This window comes from Battus philenor, unplaced genomic scaffold, assembly GCF_028537555.1.
Source record: "Battus philenor isolate CCGP_79_NKW_IND1 unplaced genomic scaffold, ilBatPhil1.0.hap1 SCAF_24, whole genome shotgun sequence".
NCBI classification, from domain to species: domain Eukaryota; kingdom Metazoa; phylum Arthropoda; class Insecta; order Lepidoptera; family Papilionidae; genus Battus; species Battus philenor.
The window spans coordinates 4,364,179-4,386,957 of NW_027181687.1; the positions used below are offsets into that span (position 1 = coordinate 4,364,179).

A 22,779-nucleotide genomic window follows, 5' to 3' on the forward strand; every position below is an offset into this window, starting at 1 on the left:
ATTTATACAGTTAACATTATTTATTATTACATATCTTTACATTTTATCTTCATATTTATACAGTTAATATTATTTATTATTACATATCTTTTGTTTTTGTTTATTACCTAGTTTTTGTTTCTATCTATTGCTTGTTTTATAACTTTCTTGCAGTAATCGAGGAAACTATTGCTGGTTGCTTTCCCGCCAATCAGGGAGGCTATCGAGTCTTCCCTGATTTGAACGCCAGACCAGCACTCGAAATCGTGCCGGAGTCCCCCGAATGCGGGACACCGGGCCACAAGGTGGATCACGGTCTGATCCACACCCGGTTCACAATCGAACACAAAATCGAATTGTTAACGGATTTTAATTTTGAAAATACTGTTAGATTCCTTGTGGAAGCGCGCTTTTTTTGGTATATTGCACTTAAATTTTTCTGCACTTTTTACCACTTTTATGATTTTTTCTAACTTTGCGTAACGATCTCGGGCACGTGGGAGCGTGTGTACTATTCGGGAGCGCACGGCAGACTCGGTAGTCGTACTTCAGCTTGTTGGTTAGCACCATCACCTTTGTTTTGTGTGGTGCAAACCTCAGCTTGTTTCTGACTCCCCATTTATGAACATGGGCGAGAACGGCGTTGGCCCGACTCGAGATGTCCTGGTCCTTCTGCCCCGAGAAGACCAGCACGATGTCATCTGCGAACGCCTGGCAGTGTGTCCCGGTCTTTGCCACCTCCTCTAGGAGAGGGTTAATGAGGAGGGTCCAGAAGGTTGGGCCGCCTACGGATCCCTGCACGCACCCCTTGGTGGTCTCTCTGGCCCACTCTGCCCCCGCGTACCGTACTAGCTACCAGCAAGACGCCGCAGATTCGCGGGGCAGCGAGTCTCTGCCAGTCTGCACCGTATAGCAGGCCACCAGGCGTTATCGAAGGCTCCCTCTATGTCCAATGATACCAGCACTGCGATCTACTTCTCCTTCAGCCGGGTTCGCAGATGCTGGATCAGGACATACAGGGAGTCTTCGGTACACCTCTGCGGCATGAAGCCGTATTGGTGGCTGCTGATATACGGTGCAGTGTACCACCGGATCCTACGGACCATTATTTTCTCAAGGACCTTGCCGAGAATCGGCAGAAGTCCGATGGGCCTGTAGGATTTCGGGTGCGTGTAGTCCTCCTTGTCCGGCTTCCGCAACGCTACGACCACTGCCTCCTTCCATTTCCCACGGGGGGTCCACGGCGACGGCCGCACGTCAGATGTCCGCGGTGAATCCGTCAGAGCCAGGTGCCTTCTTGGCGTTGAAGGTCGATACGGACCATCGGAGCTCCTCCATCGTAAACGGGGGATCGCATGTTCCATCATGGTCCCCCGAGTTGACTTCATCGGCTTTAGCTCTTACAGTTCTGTGGTCCGCATTGTCCTTCCCGGGGTCGTCCTCCGGGAAGAAAACCTCCGCCAGCAGCCTGGCTGATCCCGCTGCGTCCAGCACTTTACCTGACTGGACGAGGGGGACGTCCTCTCGCCTCACCTCCATGCGACGCATCACACGGTGGATCCCGTCCCACATGGTCTCGCGATCCTGCCTCTCACAGAAACCCTTCCAGCTATGGGTCTGAGCGCGCCTCGCCTCAAGGCGGTATGCCTCCTTCGCGTCGCAGTACTCGCGCCAGACCAGCTCCTTACGAGCCGGCCTCGCGGCCCTGATCCTTCTCTTCTTCGTCAAGACATCCGCCTTGAGGAGAGAGAGCTGTTTGGACCACCATGGCAATTCTGTCCTCTTCCGCTTGGAGACCTTCGGCAGGACCAACTCGCAAGCGTCCCTCACGGTTTCCACATACCGACCGACCGTGCTGTCCAACGCCCCCTTTTCGGTGATCTGACTCACCTCGGTAGGCGTCAGACAGCGATCCGATAGCAGCCGAGAGACAGTTCGATGGAACTCGCCCCAGTCTGCCCTACGGGTTGTGTACTGCCGTGTGGTCCGCTTGACGTCCGTGCTTTGGGACCTCTCAAACTTCAGATTGAACACAATTGCCCTGTGGTCCGACGAGGATATGTCGTTCACGAGGCTCCAGCCCACCGCTCGGTCGAGCAGGGTGGTCGAGCAAGCAGTAATGTCGACGCGACTGGAGTAGTGCTTACCACCCCGATACGTATCAAACGTCGGCTCAGACCCCTGGTTCAACACGTGCACCCCCAGTTGGTCGAGGGCGGCTGCGACCTCCTCCCCCCTTCGGTCCGTGGACCGGCTACCCCACCAGGTGTTATGCGCATTGACGTCGCCACCGAGTACCACGTTGGCAGTCCCCAAGCCCTCCACGGCCGAGCCGATCCGGTCCAGGTATGGTCCGACGGGCGTATTAGGCTCCAGGTAGACGGACACCACCCCTATCTCCCAAGCCCCAGTCCTCAGCCTGGCCACAGCAACGTTGCTAGACGTGAGACGTGAGTTGGGGACATTGAGTGATATCGATGGTGTCGTCGAATAGCACAATGGCTGCCTTGACAACCTCCCCGTTGCCTCGCGCGACACATTGTACCACCCTTGTCCCTGGGTAGTGCCTCATCTCGCCAATAGCGCCGATATACGGCTCCTGGACCAATGCGAACGCCCAGCCTCTCTTCGGCGCTTCGCATATCAGCTCGGCAGTAGCGAGCTCGGACCTTTGCAGGTTAAGCTGCGCCACGCGGTACTGGTGGTGCCCTGCGCGGAGAGTGCGGTGAGTCACCTGGGTGCCCTTAGCAATACGCTACGGACGCCCGTGCTATGGTGTCCCACTTTCTCCGAACAGGACAGTCTTCGTCGAATGCGCCGTGGTCCCACCGGTCTGCCTTAGCTAGTCGGCAGTTCCGGCAGGCGGGAGGTTTCCCGGCTTGCCGATCCGGACACTCGGCGCGTAGGTGCCGGCCACCACAATGGCTGCACCGGTCTTCGCTCTCTGTGCAATGCCGTTTGGTGTGGCCGTAACCTAGGCACCGAGTGCACTGGACTAGCGGGGAGTGATCATGCACCCGCACTCGCTGGAGGTCCACGTGCATGTAGCCCGCAGCCGTCAGCCGTCCCCAGAGTGCAGGCGACACGCGCATGACCACGTGCACCGTCTGCACATTTCGCGCCCTCCTCCTGAACCTCACCTCTGCCCTCTAATCCTCCTCAGAGACGTCGACCAGAAGGTGTTTGTTTTGTGTCTTAATGGCCTTCACTATCTCTTCATTTGTATTATACGCCATTACGTCTCTGAGGATCACCAGTGGATCCTTGTTTTTCACCTCCGCGAGGCTCAGGTCCTTTCCTGCCTTCGTCAGCCCCTCGCGCACCCTCTCCAGCTCGGCCTCTGTGCCGCAGCCCAGAATGACACGACCGTCCCGCACTCTGCGGATCCGGTCGACCCTTATGCCGGTCTGGGTGGCGTTAAGAGCTTTCCTTATCTTGCCCAGGACCTGCTCGCCCGTGTCGGTCCCCGACGAGACCGCCACCGAGTGCTTAGGTTCGCACCCCGGTGGCGGCCTTTTTGCCGGGCCGGCCGCCACGCTCGCGTACGTGCCGGGAGGCTTCCCCTTTTCTTGTACTTTTACAGCCGCGAGAGACTCCCTCAAGCCCTCCAATTCTTTGGTGTTGGCCTCAAGGAGTCTCGCGTGGCTGTCCAGTTTATTAAGGAGCTCGCAATGACTCACCGGCGGGGGGTTTGCGGGTGGATTCTTCACTTCTACTTCCACCCGGTTCGCCGCACTCGCCGGTTCTTCTACTGGACCCCCTATTGGGTCCCGGGTTCGTCCCCTACATGCGAGTTCCGCCTCCTTATAAATCTCGTAGAGCCGATTAATCGCGTTCAGTACCTGCTCCTTTATTTCTGTTTTTAGGTTGCGCGAGCTACCTAGGTGTAATTTCGCCTTTGTCAGGCACGCTCGCGACTCCTTTATCCGGTCCGCGGAAGCCGGTTTATCCCCTTTCGGGGATTGCCCGGCCACCGCGGGAGCAGGTGTCGGTTCCACTGCTTTCGGCACCGCACGCGTCTTTACCTTTACGGCCGGCACGACGCTACAGGGAGAGGTCCTGGGCTTCTTTACTTGTCCCTCCCATTCCCCCACACTCCGCCTGACGCTTCTAATGGGCGAGGTGCTCACCCTGCACGCCTGGCTGGCGCCTGCCTGGCCCACCTCGCCCGCGTCGGCGGCCTTTGTGGGGGTCCGGTACATTATAGGGGTATTCGTCTGAAACGTAAAAGTTATCTCTTTATATATAGTGTTATATAATATAAAAAAGTATGTATAAATTTATAAAATTTTGTCAGTAAATAAAAAGTGTATTTTTGTCTAAATCGTTAATTTAAATATTATTCAAGTATTATATACTTGGTCAATTATTTTATATAATTGTAAAATGTAATATATTTGTCTAAATCGTAAACTTAATTATACTCAAGTATTATATACTTGGTCAATTATTTAAATATAAGTGTAAAATGTAAAATGTAATATCAGTCAATTTTTAATTAAAATAAAATAGTCAACTTAATTCTAGTGCAATATGGCTCTCTTAACCTAAGGCAATAGGGCCACTATATTACTATTGCTGTTTGCCGTTGCTGTTTATAACAAAGATCCAACTCGCTGTAATATTAATTACCACGCGCAGCGCGTCGCTCGACTCCTTGTAATATTAATTATTACACGCGGCGCGTCGCTCGCGCGGTGCGGACGGCAACGCCGCCCGGTTCGCTGACCTCGCCGCGGCGGTCGTGGCGGTCCCCAAGCTCGCCACAGCTTTGCTGATCCGGTCGAGGTATGGTCCGACGGGCGTATTTGGCTCAACGTAGACGGACACCAACTCTATCTCCTAAGCCCCAGTTCTCAGCCTAGACACCGCAACGTTGCCAGACGTGAGGTGGAGACATTGAGTGATGTTGATGATGTCGTCCAATAGCACAATGGCCGGCTTAGCAACCTCTTTGTTGTCTCGGGCGACACTCTGTACCATGCTCATCCTTGGGTAGTGCTGCATCTCGCCAATAGCGCCGATATACGGACCTCCTCGACCAATGCGCTCGACGAGCGCTTAGCCTCTCTTCGGCGCTTCGCATATCAGCTCGCCACGCGGTATGGTGGTATGACGATGGTTCATTATATGGCCCTTGCTATTGGGAGCCTCTCGTACCCCTGTTTTGTTTGGGACAGGGACTTTATTTACAAATAATTTTTTCATGGTTTTATCTTTATTCTACACTCACTTTCATTCTTCTCAATTTCTTTTATTCTTTCCTTTTATCCTTCACAATATCTTGCTATTTTTTTTATTCTTTCATTCCTTCTTGCTTTCATCGCCTTCCTTTCCTCATCTTTTTTACTCTTAGGTGGCTAGGTACAATTTTATTTCTAATCTTTATTTTATTCTTACATTTCTATCATTATCTTTTGATACAGATTTGTTTAGATTAGACTTTTTTCTTATACATGTGTTTTATATGTGCATTTTGGTTCAAGTTTTCCTATTTGGTTTTATTATTTTTTATTGCATTGCTTATCACCCTGCGAGCAAACGATAGAAATGATGGGCGAAGGTTGTCGTCGCCCATCATTAAGGCGATGCTTTCCGTGTCTATTTTCAATTTAATCGACGTTTCCAGGGCACTGCGCATCCTTGCATGTGCGGGACAATAGGCCACAAGGTGGGCCACGGTCTGGTCCACGCCCGGTTCACAGTAGCATGAGGGGTCCTCCTTGAGCTTGAACCTGTGAAGGTACTCAAATAACCCCCCGTGCCCCGTGAAGAGCTGGGCCAAGACCGCGTCCACCCCGACTTTGCGGAGCACGCGATAGGACTGCGTGGCATTCGGGAAAAATATCCTCGTTACCGAAGCCGTCTCTCCTTCCACATACCTCCTATTCCATTCGTCAAGCGTTTTCAGTCTAAGCTGCCGCGTGACGAATGAGATGGGGCATTCCTCATATACAGGTTTGCATTTACTCTTCAGGGCCGCGTCCTTGACCAACTGATCCGCCCTCTCATTTTTCTTTTTATAAAATTTTTTGTCAGTCTTGTAATTTTATAGTACTTCTTCTAATTCTTAAAAGCTATGAGATGGGTCAAAAGGACCACAATCTCAGTGGCAGCCGCTGAGTATGTTTATTTTTTACTAATTCGCCAAATAATTTTTGTTACGTAATTTTTATTGGAATTTAACCTTTGTGGAGGCCAGGATTTTTCCTATTTTTATGTTGTCAGCGCTTTAATGGGCCCTAAAAAATGGCACCCTGCAAGTGTGCGCCGGGTCCGCGACAACTTTAGCTGTCTACCCACCACTTGTTTTTTATAATTTTGAAAGTAATACTCGGCGGCTACCTTACTAATAATAAGTCCCCGAGCACTCCCGGCTCCCAGCTGCAACCTCCGCTGTCCTCGGAACCGTTTGGGCTCCGGATGCTCGCGATAGTTTACGAAGAAGGGTTCCAATTGGATTCCAAAGGTTTTTTCAACTGGAATTCCCTTTCTTCGGCTGCAGCTCCTCCAATCCTGGCCTTAAAATTATGCTTTATATGTCACTTGATAGGCCTTTTTATGGCGCACGTTGCCACAGTTCCCGTTACACACTTTTTCACTGAATTTTTTGCAACGTTCGCTCTTTTCTGGTTGCTAAACTCGGGGCGCATCCCTGCGCTGACGGCGTCATCTCCGAGCGAAATTAAGTCTTTGTCCATGACCTTCGCCTCCTTTTGGACCATGACGGTCTCACAGAAAGAGGCCACGGCCCTCAACGCCGATGACCCGCGCAGCATCGCCGACACGACTGCTAGCAAGGAAAGGTCCTTTGCGATTCCGTCCGTCAAGATCCGCCGCTCCGACTGCCACGCCGGGCAGTCCACGAGCGTGTGCGAGGCGGAATCCTGGGCGGCACCACCGCAGTGGAAGCAGTTCGCCGTCGCTTTGCGTCCAATCCTACACAGGTAATCACCGAAGCAACCGTGCCCGGTGATCACCTGCGTAAGCCTGTAGGTGAGCCTTCAGTCTCGTCGCTTCATCCAGGCCTCGAAGATGGGCAGGATCGCTCCATCGACTCATCTGCGCGCATAGCGCTCATTCGAGAGCTTAGCACGCCACGTCGCGAGCACCCCGCGCCGTTCCTGTCGTCCGACCGCCTCGAGTACTCGGTCCGGCTCGCAACCGCCGTCCCAGCGGTGGGTGCGGACTCGGTCGTAGACCCTCGCATCCATCTCCGCCAGAACGTCTAGGGGCGGAAAGCGCGCCAAGACTGTCGCTGCCTCGAACGATATCCGCCTACGATCCGTATGGCCATCCTCCTCTAGACGCTGTAGATCTGAGTTCTACAGCGTCGAATCGCCAGCCTTCTTGCTCACACGGGCGCCCCGTACAAGGCTACAAACCGCAGGACCCTTGCATAGAGGCGGCGGCCTTCTTCCGTGGGTCCCTCGAGATTAGGCAGCAGTCTGTGCATGGCTCCCGCTATCGTTTCAATCCGGGGGACGAGGCGATCGAAGTGCTCTTCGAAGCCCCAGTGACTGCCCAGAGTGAGGCCGAGATACTTTATGTTCCGCCCCACCGTGACATCGTGCCCACTGACGCGAACGTGTGAGTCGGGAGGTTCCCTCGTCCGAGGCAACCGGTGGCACCATAGCTCCTGGGTCTTGTTTGGCACTATTTCCAATCCCAACCCGCGTATTTTAGCGAGTACGACTTCCTTCTCAAGCTCGGCGAGCTCCCTGGTCCTCTATAAGTTGTCCCCGCTGGCAACCACCAGCCTGTCATCGGCGTAACACGACGCTCACGCCAGCGGGGAGACTGACTCGCAGAACCGCATCGTACGCGAGGTTCCACTAGAGTGGTCCTAAGACCGACCCCTGCGGCACCCCGCTCTTGATCTCCCTCCGGTTCCTCCTTCCGTCTTGGTCCATGTACACGATGTACCTGTCTCGCAAGTAGTCGCCGATGACGCCTCGCAGACAGGGAGGGTCCTCGTGCTGGATCAGTCCTTCCCTTATCGCACCCCAGGGTAGTGAGTTGAAAGCGTTGATGATGTCGAGGCTTATCGCCAATGCTACACCACCCCGAGACACGGCCTGCTCCGACAAGGACCGGACGCGCATGATCGCGTCGACGGTCGAACGCTCCCGACGGAAGTCAAACTAGGATTTGGCGATATCGGGACCGACGCGAGACAAATGCCCGCCGATACGGGCGGCAAGTATCCTTTTGAACAGCTTGCCGCACTCGTCCAGCAGGCATATGGGACGGTACGCAGAGGGAGATTCTGCGGCCCTTCCTTCTTTCCTCGAGAGGACCAATCGTGCCTTCTTCTAAGGCGTGGGGAACGTGGCTCGGCGGAGACAGCTCGTGAATAGCACCGCCACTTTGCCCCCCAAAGACGTCAGACTGAGTACCCAGACCAGGGCCGGAGTTTTCCCAGCAGCAGCGGTATGGACGCCCCCCCGGATCCCTGTCGAGTTCCTGGAGGAGCTCGAACCAGGACCGTGCCTTGGCGCTCGCTATTGCTCCTGGGTGCCGCAGGCGGTTTAGCATCCGGACGAGGCAGGGGCCGTGGCGCCGTCCTGGGTTTTCGGGCGACCTTAGCCCAGGTACTCTGGGTCGTGGCTGCCGACACTTAAGGAGGCGGTGCCGTCACTGGAGGCAGCTCCGCTACAGGAGGAGGCGCAGTCTTCCTCCTGGGACGCCAAGATTGCCGCGATCGCGGGGGCTGCGTTACCGGCAGTACTTGCGGAGGCTGCGGCGGCGCGAGCGGCTCGGGAGATAAGGACGACTGAGTCGGACGCGGTCCAGTCCTACTGGCAGACAACGGCGGCCTTATTGCCCTGTCGGAGAGTTCCACCGCAAGGCTTTTCACTTTTGCGGAAAGGCTGGAACGCAATTCAAAATGCTGAGAACGCAATTCCGCATTCTCCTGCTCCAACTTCTCGACGGTGGAGCCGCCTGCCGTCCTGCGCGATATCTCCTCCCATGCTGACTTGACGTTCCGCGCAGCAAGCCTCAGGCCACGCACGTAGGTGCCCTTGAGGTTGCTGGACCGTTCCGTCACCTTTCTCGATATACAGGAGGTTGGCCTCTGCGTATTGCCGGGGATCAACACACGCTCGCAATTCGCGAGCCAACTGCTCCTGACTCGGGAGCCCTTTCTTCGACCTAGTGCGCGATGGCTGCACGGAGGGGTTGAAGAGTCCCTCCTCCTCACTGTCGGTCCCGCTGACCGTTTCCGTGCTCTCTTTCTCCTCGGTAGACACAGCCGCATATTTTGCGGCCATAGTGCCAGAGCAGACTAATTATGGTGGCAATTAGGCGTTTTATTTGAACCTTTATATTTCATCAAATGGCAGATAAAAATGTTTTTCACAAAAGAAATCGTAAGTAAGTAAAATGGAAGTGATATTTGTTATTATCATCGCTTGTAAGGCTTTCCTTCCTATGTAAGATAATGCTTTAAGATCCTGCTGGATTCTCGTTCCCATTTCAATCTTTTAAAAACAATACGGTTGCAACACGTAGTTCTGTCACTGTCAATATTACAATGTATTCAATTTTTTCCAGCGCAATATTAAAACTTTCAACTGCCTAGCGGCGTATTTAATCAGATACTTACTGTCCTTTGGTTAGCTGTTATAAATATTAATGAAAGCTGCACCGGAACTCTTTGAAGTGTTGTTACCATCGGCACAAGCTTTCTAAAAATCTTCCACGTTCAACGTTTTCAATGCCAATAAATACTATGATAATACTATACTCTATTGTAACATACCGGAGTTTCAATTACAAGTCGTTGTCAAGCTATATTGTCTAGAGTATATTCCTACACAGGCCTAAATGTCATATAACTCTGGCAATAGATAATACAACCCAAATTTGAAAAAAATAATCTAATTATCGAAGGAAGAAAGATTGCGTTAATATTAGAGTAATCGCTAAGGTATCTGTATTTATAATTTAACAAAGACTATATATTTTCGACCCAAACGCATTGACAGCGACTATATCATAGGACGTTAGAATTTAAAACAGCGATCGATTTTAAATTCGAACACGCAACTATTATTTAACTCAAAAGTGTTGTCGCCATAGAAGGTACGTAAGTTTGTATCTATCTTTTTTATGTACGTTTATAATTTACCTTCTATCGGTGTAAGAAATGGTAAACTTACGCCGGGCCTGAAACAAAGCTATCTTGCCTAAAGTGCTAAAGAATATGAGCAAAATAAAATAGCAGATATTTCCCTAAGAAAATAGCAAGACTTATTAGCTATGCTATTTATAATTATTACGCCGTATTCTCTACCGACGTTACTCTAAACGTGCGTAATGGCAGCGATATCTTTTTCACGGTTTACATACTCCACGTTATTATTATTTCACGGATCACTGTGTACTTTGATTATTCATGTTTCAATTGCTAACGTATCAATTTGTCATAAAGATTTATCAAATGAAATTGCCATAAGGTATAAACAAACGTGAAAAAAAGAAAATAAATGTTATTATTGTATATAACGAATTGGCCATGAAAATAAATAGTTTTGATATTCATCCTGATTAATAAGAATTCTTAATAAATGATCAAGAAATGATTGATTGTGGAACAGTATTTATCTACTAATTTTTAAATAATTGATGGTATTTTTTTAAGAATTCGAATAAGAATCTTTTTTATTGCGCTGTCTGTGATTTTTGTTATTTTATATTTGTCCTGCATTTTATATGATTTCCATTTAACATTGTAAATTTTGTGGGCGATCTAAATAAATAATATATATATATATATATGTATATATATATATATATATATATATATATACACAAAATGTTATAACGTACATATTGTTACCAAAAATATAGTATAAAACATTAATGAAACAAATAACTTCAATTCTATTAAACATTATGTATAGTAGATAGAACATATAAACTCATTGTCACAGACGAATAAAAGTAACAGACATGTTTTTTTTTTACATGGCTTACATTTCTACCCTTGTAGCATTTGGAGATTCAGAGAACAGGGGGCAGAAGTTACTTAGCGTAAACCTCTGTTAAGTACACTTAACAAAACCATAAAATTTAAGTGTTTCAAGGCTCATATGGACTTGGGATTTGGCTTGAGAGAACTGACAAGCTGGCAAAAGAGACTGAAGCCTAACTAAAGTGTTCTATTGCGGAATGCCTTTTTCGCATATTAAGCGCTTGCTAAGGGAGGCGACGCCTGATGACTAGTACAACTGGTTATTCGGATGGCCAAACTTAATAGCCTATCTCATAGCTGTCAGTCCTTTCAGTCCAAACCACTTAAAAACTAATTACCGAATATGCACAATACTCCGCGTACCCGCATCGATGTAATGTTCTCAGATTTTTGTACCTAATTGATGTCTATATACCGTTAAATAGATATAAGTACTCATTGTTATCCAAGTTAAAATAATACATTGGAAATGATTGTTTTCCAGAACAAACACCAATGGATTGTTTACACTAACGATATTTATATAATTATGTTTAAGCGACTGTAAATATTCCTGCACCCTTTTGTAAAGGCAGTATTGTAACAGCAATATAGCTTAGTCATAGTGCAGTCTCCAATCAGTCTAAGTTAAGATTTTCGCCTGAGTGTTCTTTTTTTGAAATAAATATATTTATTGTGACGCTGTGCGGATTTTATTTTCAAAACCCCCTATCAGACCTCTGGACATTACGTCGGTTTCAGCTGAAATACAGTGAGATGAGCAGTCTTATAAGATTGTCCGAAACAGGGCCGGCGCCGGTACTAAGCATCACAATGTACTATCAAGTCTATCAAAAATCTCATCAACAACAGACTACGGCGGGATCTCTTCTCCTTTTCTGTGAGGTAATAATAAAAGATGCGCTGACCAAGAACGGAAGGAAAATGGTTCCTTGTTCCCAAACATTACCCCAAACTTAGTAGAATCAGGTGAGAAATAAATATATAGAAATTATAAATGGAATATAACTGCTGATGATGATAGTTCTGAGCCACCGCTTTATCTCTCTGGCTTTGACCAAAAAAAAAAATCCAAAATAGAACTTTCATCAAAATTCAAATCGCGTCTTTCCCAAACGTCAATCGTGAAAATGTCAATCCTTTTATGGAACCCGTACATCTGCGACTTTAGGTCAAATAGTCATGTCAATTTTTCGGGGGAAAATTCATTTCCTACTTCGATAAAAGGAAACGAATTTAGTCATAAATTTTTTGCTGTATTTATCTATTGTCAATAAAAATTACGTTAACAAATGTTAAAATTGAAATGTTTCATGTAAGCGATAATACGAGAAGTTTCTTGGTACGTTGGTAATTACTAAAAGATCCCTTTCATTTATCTTTCTTGATCTTACTTCGTTATATCTGATAGTTAAGAAAAAGCGATGATTAAAAGGGTAATGCCGCTCTTTTAACCGCAATTTTTAAGGAAGTAAAAGTAAAAGATAAAAACAGTACCCATTTCAGCCCACTGCGAGGAACATAAAGCAGGTTTTGTAATAGTTTTTGTTAGATAAATTTTTACATCCAGGCTTAAGCATCAATTACTAACGTTTAAAATTCAGTTTTTAATTGAATTTAATACTCTTTATTGTTTACGTAAAAAAATAAATGTATAGTTTTATAACAACTGAAAAATTACAATGTTACCATAGGTAATCTTAAAGGTATTTTCATCAATGCCACTATAGTATGAATGTAATATAGAAAAGATATAATTCATTTATTAAACTTTGAAATTTTTACCAGAACTCTTATTGATCGTCAACTTTTTTAATCTATCTTATTTTTGGCGCCACTTTGCTTGGCGTGGTATAATAGTGGTGGAGAAGAAGCAGAAAGAAATTCTGGAGAAGAAATAGGAGGATACGTTGTTTCTTCTGGATATAAATAAAATAAATTATTAGTGGTGTTATTGTATAAAGATAAACTGAGATTTGATTTAATCTAAGGTATATTTTACATCTAATATATAATATTCTCGTGTCACGTTGTGTGTAATTGAACTCCTCCGAAACAGCTCGACCGATTTTCGTGAATCTTAGCGTGCATATCGGCCAGGGTGGAGAATCGGACATCTATTTTTCATACCTCTAAAGGTAGTCCACCCTTTTTTTATTTTTTAGACAAAATTTTTGGTTTTTATTTTTTTATGATACAGCATACAAAAATACATACAACCCTAAATTTTCATCCCTCTACGATCAATCCTTTTTTTATTTGTTTTTTAACGTTTCTTAGAAATAACATTCATAGCAAAACAAAGTTAGAGGGACCGGCTAGTTTCATTATCTTATATATAAAATTCTCGTGTCACGGTGTTCTAACTTGAACTCCTCTGAAACGGCTCGATCGATTTTTACCAAATTTTATGTGCGTATTCAGTAGGTATGAGAATCGGCTACTATCTATTTTCCATACTCCTAAGTGATGAGGGTGTTCCACCCCTAATTTTTTATTTTAGTTTTTAAACAAATATTTTGGTTTTTATTTTATTATGATACAGCATACCAAAATACATACAACCCTAAATTTTCACCCCTCTACGATTAACCCTTATTTTTATTTGTTAAATAAAAACTTTAATTTTTTTTGCAAAACAACGTTTGCGGGATCAGCTAGTAAAATTATAAAAATGTTGTAACACTAATAGGCGATAGTATGAGTGTATTCTGTTAATAATATTGTTGCCATTAACCTGTTATCATTTTATCGATTCGCAACGCTGGTATTTTGGTGGTCAATCGCGTTGTAGGGAGAGAGGCCAGCTACGGTGCTCGGTGCTGACGACTCGCGTGTCAGTCAATTTCAATGCATTGGATTCCTTCACCGATCAGAGTCCCCACCGTACATATGTTATTATAATAATAAGTTTGAATTGCAATAATGTACACTTTAGTTTTCAATTTTTTTTAACATATTGATGTTTTATTTTAAAATGGCTGCGTAATCACAATGTGGAAAGATCAGCGTAAGTGACATCTGTCAATTACTTTCTAGTGATGTGCGTGTGGCAATAGTGTTGCGCTGAAATAGATTTTTATTGTTTATTTCCGGTAGTTGAGATACGGAGTAACACTCAACGTTTAAGGTAGAACGGATGGGACTGCAACTTCAGAAATGGATAAATTTGACAATTTATGTCAATAAAGCTTTAGATATCGTTTGTGATTTATGTTGGCCCAGTTTGCTCTATAAATCAAACAAGGTGGTTCACGTGAGTTTATGCATATAATACAGCCTCCTAAAGTAATATATATATATATAGGTATATAGTAATAAGTATATAATAAGCAGTAACCAATTTAATTTGTTAACATTGCAATGATATAGTAAACTTGTATTAAACATCATATGTGTGTATATGTATATATATATATATACATATATATATATATATATATATACATATATATATATATACATATATATATATATATATATATATATATACATATATATATATACATATATATATATATATACATGTTTGGTTTTATTATATTCGAATTCAAATTCGAATGTTGGTTCCAATTGAAGAGATGAGATGAAAAGCGGCGGCAATTATTTCAAAAAGTTAATTATGAAATACTCTCTCTAATTAATATAATGCAAATATTATTTGTATGTTATAGGTAGATTACAACAGGCTTTTATTTTATTCGCCAATAAAATGAGGTGTAAACAGCTTGTTTCCGCGTCCATTGTCAAAATTTTATTACATTGACAATTTAATTATTTTAAACCTTAATTTTTTATTATAATTATTTAGATAAAATCGAATTAAAGCGATATCTACATTTTCCAAAATACGTCACAACAAATGTAACTTCAACGTACCGTCAAAATATACCTTCATCTTACAGAAAAAAGTCCGCTTACTCAATTAGCGAAAACACATTGTGCCAAATTGGTGGTAAATGACCAATGCCAAGGAGATAACTTTGGGCAACAATTACTAGGGAGAGGGAGAGATTAAGAGACAGACTGCTTTCGTACAGTCCGCCCGAAGGCAGCGGTTAGCTTATAGCTAATAGCTTTAAGGCTATTTGTGTATTTCTAATTCAACCTTGCACGTATTACGCACCGCGGTGAAGCAGAGCTCTCGCACACTCCTGAGGAAACTCGCAAACCCGCTCACAAGCCCGACTAGCGCCGATCATAGTGAAAGGACAATACTAGTGGAAAATGTGGTTCGGTCCTCACGCCAAGAGGTGGTACCAGCGAAAGGTAGTTCCGCAACAGCCACCTCCAGAACTACTAATTTATAATTAATTACAATCATATATTAATTACTTATTTATTTAATCAAAAGTTGTTGACTCTACGAACTTCATTCCACCTGATAGTAAATGAATAAACAGATATAGGATTTAAAATTCAAAACAAAATAGGTTTACTTTAATAACACTCGTAGAATGATCATTTTTAATTTTCATATTATTATTATTTTCATGTTATTATTCACGTATTTTCATAACAAACCACAGACAGTGTTAGTTGAACTTATACGATTTATAACGAATTAACGAATAGATTTACGTTTTTAATTGTAATATTTTTATTTACATAATATATATTTATTTATATATCATATATTTATAATTACTATCTTATTTTTATAGTTTATTTATTTACTTTATTGGAGATAGTAACAAAAGGCAGTAAGAAAGTACAAACTTAGAAGCTCAGAAATATAAAATTAGTTACAGTTGTTACCTTATAACTATCTCACTGAGAACGTATAATGATTTATAGTCAAACAATGAAAAAACAAATAAAAATAAAAACATTACTAAACAGGGATCAAAGAATATGGTTTATTTATTTATATTATGTTATTTATTTGTGTTTATATATTTATATTATATTTATGTTACGGACGAAGACAAATCTAAAACCACAAAAATTGTTTTTGCCGTTCTTGAGTTATAAATGGTGTAACTAACACGACTCTGTTTTATATGTAAAGATAATCCTTACGGCAGTAAAAACTTTGGGTCAGTCAGTTGTTGCTGTTAATTTTCTTCAAGCGACAAATGGTATACTTTAAAATCAAAGTTCAATAAAAAAGTTTAAGTTATATAAATGAGTATATAACATATCATAAATATGAATTTAATGGGGAAAAAATTTTTACTTTACTTTGATATGTTTAACACGATAAATGATGAATAAAATGCATCAAAAAATATTGTAAAATTATGATCTAATCTAATGCCAGTACACAGGTAAGAAAATTATATTTTCCATCTTTTTTATTATTGCTACAGTCTTACACCTAGCAAAATGATATACTCCATTATATTCCACTACCTGTATGACAGGGCCCAGGGAACACAAAGATGCAGCCCACTCCAGTGATAAATAGCCGCAGCTCCGTCTCGGGGAAAGCAATCTCCACTTCTCTTTTCAAGAAGTGCCGCGCTGGTATCTTGCGCACTTTGATGTTTAATCTTTTCAACCTCGGTTAACGCGAACGACGGATTCCTTCGACACCATCACTCAATAGAAACAATCACCTAAACTATATTGTGGTACTACACGCTCTTAGATTTTCTGGCTTTTACAGCTTCTTTGAACTCTGAGATCCGAAATTCTCAAGCTAAAAAAATTAATAAAAACCACGTCAGACGCGACGCCTGACGTGTTGTATTAACTAATCGATATCCATTCGGTTGTTGATCTTTTAGCTGAATCGATATCAGATTTAAATGAAGAACTGTTTGAGTCGCCGGCGAGTGTGGCACTATGTCGTACAGGGACAAGAGGGCGGCGCGTTTTAAAACTGATTCAGTTGTCGTTCGCGCCGAGGCTTGAACGGGCGAAATGAACTTATGATGTGGTCGGTATTTTTGTGTCGATAAGCTCGAATCTGGTTCGTATGCAAAATGGCCTCAAAGATATATAATAACATGACAATGTTTTTTTGTGACCCTATTTTTGGGGCCTCCCGTACCTCCTATCAAATTAAGGAGAGAGACTTTTTCATTTTTTTTCTGTTCATGTTTTATTATCATTCTTCTCTACCGTTATTCACAATCTTTATTAGTCTACTTCTTCCGTTCTTCGTGTTTTCTACCATTTTCTTACTATTTATTTACTTTGATTTTTTGATATGACTCATTCGGTTGACATGACAATGGTTAATAAAAATAATATACAATGGTCGGTAGGTCGACACTGACTATATAACTATTCCTATGATTTCCAACTGATCTTTTTATGCGTCGATCTAATATATGTTTATAAAGATTTGATTTGTTTCTAAAATATTTAATCTAAGAGCTTAGTTAATGATGTAGCATACTAGCTACCGGCACTATAATATATCTGCCATGTCGGGGCACCCCATCCCCAAAAGGTGAGAGCCGATAGGGGTGGGGAGGAACAACTTTTGCCACCGTTGCTATGTATTTTACAGTTAATAGTGTAATGTTTTTCGTGACGTCATTTCCTCAATGCCGCAATTAGGATTACCCTTGGTTTCTTAATGGAATGTCATTACTTACTTATCACTTAAGTAATTACGTATTGTGGAGATTAAATTTGTTTAGTCTGTTTCTACTAGTATTGAAAACAAAATTAAAAAAAAACAGATTCAAATTATTCTCCACTGCTTATTATATTCATAACTAGATATATTCTAGTTTAACTCGGGAATCAGTGTAATGTTTTTCGTAGAATTTATATGTGTTGTTTGATTAAATGCATTTAAGTCAACACTGAAATCTGAATGTGCAAGGAAACTTTTGCGACTTTTCAAAGTAAACAGCAACTGCAAAATGTCAACCTGATTGCAATGCCTGCACGGAGGTATACAAACGAAGAATTCTTAGAGATTTATTTTAAGACGACTAAAATCTGTACTACCTTAGAAGTAATAATAAATTAATGATAGATGATCGCTAGGGATCTAGGGTAAAAGATCGAAGCTAAAAAAACGTAATGTTGTCCTAAACTTTAAATCATAGATGTGGCTGTTTAGAAATTTGTCCCCTTAGCTATTGCAAGGCCGTTCAATATCTTAGACGTTTTACGTCATTTGGCAACTATCTGCTAATGAATTTTTAAACTAAAACTTCGCTTTCGTAATAAATTTTTGGTACATATTCACTTAAACAGATATCCAAGCTTTTAACTTTTTGATGTCCGTTCTTATTTATAAAGTCACGAATATCCTAATTTCTTGGAAAGAAAATTAATTATTGGAAAATCATAAATTAAAATTATTTGCATTTAATACTAAAGCATCAAACAAATAGCTGGGTATAGAACGTCCGAATGATACCTTTTAATGACTATTTATGCAGTTGACTATGTATAGTCATATATCATGTATAGTCAACTGCGTAAATAGTCATCTGTAACTGTAGCTAGCGAATATGATGTTATATTTCGAAGAGCTTACACTGAAGTGCGGTTTCTTTTATAATAAATCTTTAGCATTATTTGGTTATAACCAAAAAATGTAAGTAGTGTACAAAATTCTATCCCTATACGTCTAAATTTACAGTGAATAATGGTGCTGTTACAAATTATATATGAGATCTTTAGTGCTGTAGTAATCTGTCAATCTAATTTAATATGATATTTCCTCTTGACCGTGTTAATGAAATTCAGATGATTCTTCAAGATGAGAAGAATTTTGCCGAAGTCGTTAAGACAGCATATCGTGAACTATATATACTTTGAGTTTACAACCTTTAATTGATTATTTTTAACAGTAAACAGAAAATAAATGTACAACGAAAGTAGCTTGATTCGATATAAATACATTGAAAAAACTTTTAAGTTAAACGGTTTTTGATACCCATATTGTGGTGGTTGTGGAAAAATATGTACCTAGTCCGCCATATTGGAACGGCGTCCATCTCGAATTTCAAATTTTGACATAATCATCGTGTTTTACTAGTGTAGCCCTTTCATTTGATACCCATATTGAGGGGGTTAAGGAAAAATACGTAATCCGCTATTTTGTATCGGCGGCCATCTTAGATTTATAATGTTATTGATTTTATTATATTGTATTATCATCTAAATTAAATGTGTGTACCAAATTTCAGATCAATCTGACAACGAGAAGGTGCTTAAATTTCGATTTCTAATTTTGATCCAAATAAATTCCGTACGAGTCGAACTAAATAAAACCGTTTAAAAAATAAAAGTTGATAATATTTAAATCCTGTAGTCTCTCGTTAGGTACATCGCACTTGAAGATTTTTCTCATTTAGCATGGTTATGTGTGACATATTCAGGTGGTTGTGGTATTTCGATAGATTTACCCGATGTCCGCAGCACATGACAAACCCATCGTCATTTTCGGATACGTATCTACTTTTCAATTTGTTTCTAACTTGTAAAATTCTCTAGTATCACATTGTAAATAGTTGAGTAAGCTGTGGTTCCGCACGCAGTTAGTTTCAAGGACATATGTTTAAGGAGCCTTTTAGAGTCCTGTGATTTATCCATGTAACTTGTGTCGTCCAGCCATTCAAAGATGTAACTTAATTAAAAAGACATCGTGATGACCAAAAGTCTTAGTTTGGTTTTAACACGCCAGTTTGTTACGATGTGAGGCTTCAATGGAATTGACCGTGGTTTCTTCGTAATAGTGGGATCACATATTCTAAACTACATACTACACTTGTTGATATATTATACAATACGGTCGCTGAAATATATAGTATGTACTCTGATCATCAGTACGCTCACTTCGAATCTGTAGTATTTTTGAAAGCACAGTTGTTTCGACATTTACATACTACGACGGTTTCCGCAGTGCGCTACCTTCGAACTCGTTAAATATGTGGGTCTGCAACAACTTGGGCACGCGGTCGCTCCGAAGTTTGCACCTGACGATAAAACATACGCATACAGCATCGTTCTTTGGTTTAATCAATTAAACTTACCTATTTTAATATTATTTTGATTTATAGTAAGCAAATAATTTTCTGTAATTTTACAAAATTAATTAGTTAATGAGCACTTGTGGGCTCTACAGGTAAATAATTTTGGATAATGTTTTTTTTTTTTAACCAAAAAGTGGGCGATAAAACATCTGTATTTAAAATGTGTTTTAAAATGTTAAAATTTGTTCTCTTCTTTCCAATTTCTGACTGTAGTGTAGTGTGTTGAGTCTTGTTTTGTGATAATACTTAACATTTATATCCTCACTGTTATTCTTTATTCCGGATGATCTAAGTCTGCAGCATACATAACATTATGCCTAGAGAATAAGTTTTTGTTGATTACTGTATTTTATTAAGCTCAAGAATTTTCTTGACCACAAATAGGGCAATGTATTATATATAGAAAGCAACTTCTTGTATGTTTGTAATTATTTATTAAGTTTTAATTAGTCCAAAACTAAACTTCTGAGGGGTGAGTCCGTATGGGATCACAAAACCAAAAAAATACTTTCCGCGGTTCCGTGAAGTCGATAATTGCTCTTTTTATAAATCGGTGCATGCTTGATTTACATGTGCTATTTTTCCACGTTAATCGCATTAAAGACCGTGGTCGTTCTACATTATCATTTCATCATATTAATGTGTTATTTAAAATTTATTTTTTGGGATATTGAGGGTTATTGTGTAATTATTATTTCGACCACTTAACCCTTAGACAGTTAGTAACTGAATGAAAATTATATTTCTAGTATAGTGCTTTAGTTTTGTCGATTTTCTGATATTCAGTTGGACGGAAGCAGTTTACTTTCGCACTTTGACTGTACGTATTTTTTTTCTTAATTAAGTCAATTAACAAAACAAATTTACCATAAAAATAGTTAAAAAACACGTCTTAACTTATTTTAACCATTAAAAGTGTAATATTATTTATTTTTTCAAGAGAAATTCAAATATTAAGTATACACTACAATGAGTTTCTACAATTTTATTCGATTTGATTATTTTCTCATCAAGTCCACGCAACCATGACAAAAATCAAAACTTTTACCTACAGAGTTATCTAAGTAGAGCATTGTACAGAATACTATATATAAGCTATAGGCGAGTAAAATTAAATTTGTTCGGCATCACAGTGAATCGAATTTTGTAGTTACAGACGCGACTACTCGAATACGGTATACTTATATAATTTAATATTATTATATTATAATTATAATATTATAAGATTAACCCAAGTTTGGGTGAATCAATTTTATGTTGTGGTAATTTATTTAAATTTCTAAATTTTTGACGTAAGTTACGTCGTACGGTACGAGTCTTTTTTTTGCTCTATTTTTTTTTCGCTGCGAGATCAAATCAGAATGAGAAAATCCACAAAAGTATCACCAACGTAGCTTGAATAATTGCTCGTTTGAAATTTCAATGTACGGGGCATATCGCTAGTGCAACAGATGGCCGTTTGGCCTGAAAGGTTCTCGGGAGGCGACCACGAGCAGGTAGGCGCGGGGTGGGTAGGCCTCCGATTAGGTGGACCAACAACATAGGTAGAGTCGGTTGAAAAAGAAAAGAATCTTTTTGTTTATGTATATGTATTATCTTCAACATTAGTTATCTAAGTAATATAAATTGTTTGGAAATGTTTTATGAACTGTTTATATTCTTTAATAGAATCATTGCGTTATTTTGCGAAAGTCCATCCTAAGTAAGAAAAGGACCAATATTTAGCCACTTCCGCACATGCAGTAGTAGTCGTGCAACAAACGTAACGCCTGATTCCATTAAATATTTAAGATCAGCATGCCTAGCTGAACAGGCGCGTTTGTTCATCAAATTAACCAAATTACATCGGGTGGCAGCTAAAAACGACTCTGTGTTTGGCACTAATCGGTATAACATAACTCCTGAAGGTGCCCCGTGGAGGTGTGAAACACGTGTTGAGTGATTTGGCGGTGGCAGTTGTGTGATTCGCATTGTTTGCCGCATACGCATTTATCAGCGGGCTGGCGGGTGGTGCACTTTGTTGCACGACTACTACTGCGTATGCGGAAGTGGCTAAATATTGGTCCTTTTCTTATTTATATTCTATTACAATCATCATCATATCAGATAATAGACGCATACTGCAAGCCTTAAAAATAGTCACGATGACCGATTTTGCGCTACTTCTCGGTCCATCTAGTGGGTAGCATATCTATCTGCGTCTATCTTAGTCGCAACACGAGTATCTTTTTATTTCAATGCACTTGATAAAATGCCTTCTATACAGGATTACTATGTTCTATAATACTCCTAATGATATTATTATAAATGGTAAAAGTGTTGACTAAAATAAAAACTACCACCACTTAGTAATTATAAAATTAATTAGTTAATGAGCACTTGTGGGCTCCTCAGGAATAAAATTTTGGAGAATGTTTTTTTAACCAAAACGTGGGCAATAAAACATCCGTATTTAAAATGTTAAAATTTCTTCTCTTCTTTCCAATTTCTGACTGTAGTGTAGTGTGTTGAGTCCTGTTTTGTGATAATATTTAACTTTTATATCCTCATTATTATTTTTTATTCCGGATGATCTAAGTCTGCAGCATACATAACATTATGCCTAGAAAATAAGTTTTTGCTGATTACTGTATTTTATTAAGCTCAAGAATTTTCTTGACCACAAATAGGGCAATATGTTATATACAGAAAGCAACATCTTGTATATTTGTAATTATTTATAAAGTTTTTATTAGTCCAAAACTAAACTTCTGTGGTATGTGATATTATTATAAATGGTAAACGTGTTGACTAAAATAAAAACTACCACCACTTAGTAATTCCGTTAAAACTACGAAACAATGTAAATCTTCAATATAATATAAAACT

At 41.2% G+C, this 22,779-nt stretch overlaps 1 protein-coding gene across 1 annotated transcript; it reads right to left on the reverse strand.

The window, feature by feature from the left end:
- Positions 1–7,037: 7,037 nt before the first annotated feature.
- Positions 7,038–8,517, reverse strand: LOC137924498 (uncharacterized). Its single transcript, XM_068767882.1, has 4 exons — positions 8,209–8,517; positions 7,848–8,123; positions 7,365–7,708; positions 7,038–7,257 (listed from the first exon to the last, which is right to left on the reverse strand). Exons 1-4 carry the CDS (start codon positions 8,515–8,517, stop codon positions 7,038–7,040), a joined length of 1,149 nt encoding a protein of 382 aa, XP_068623983.1.
- Positions 8,518–22,779: the final 14,262 nt, after the last annotated feature.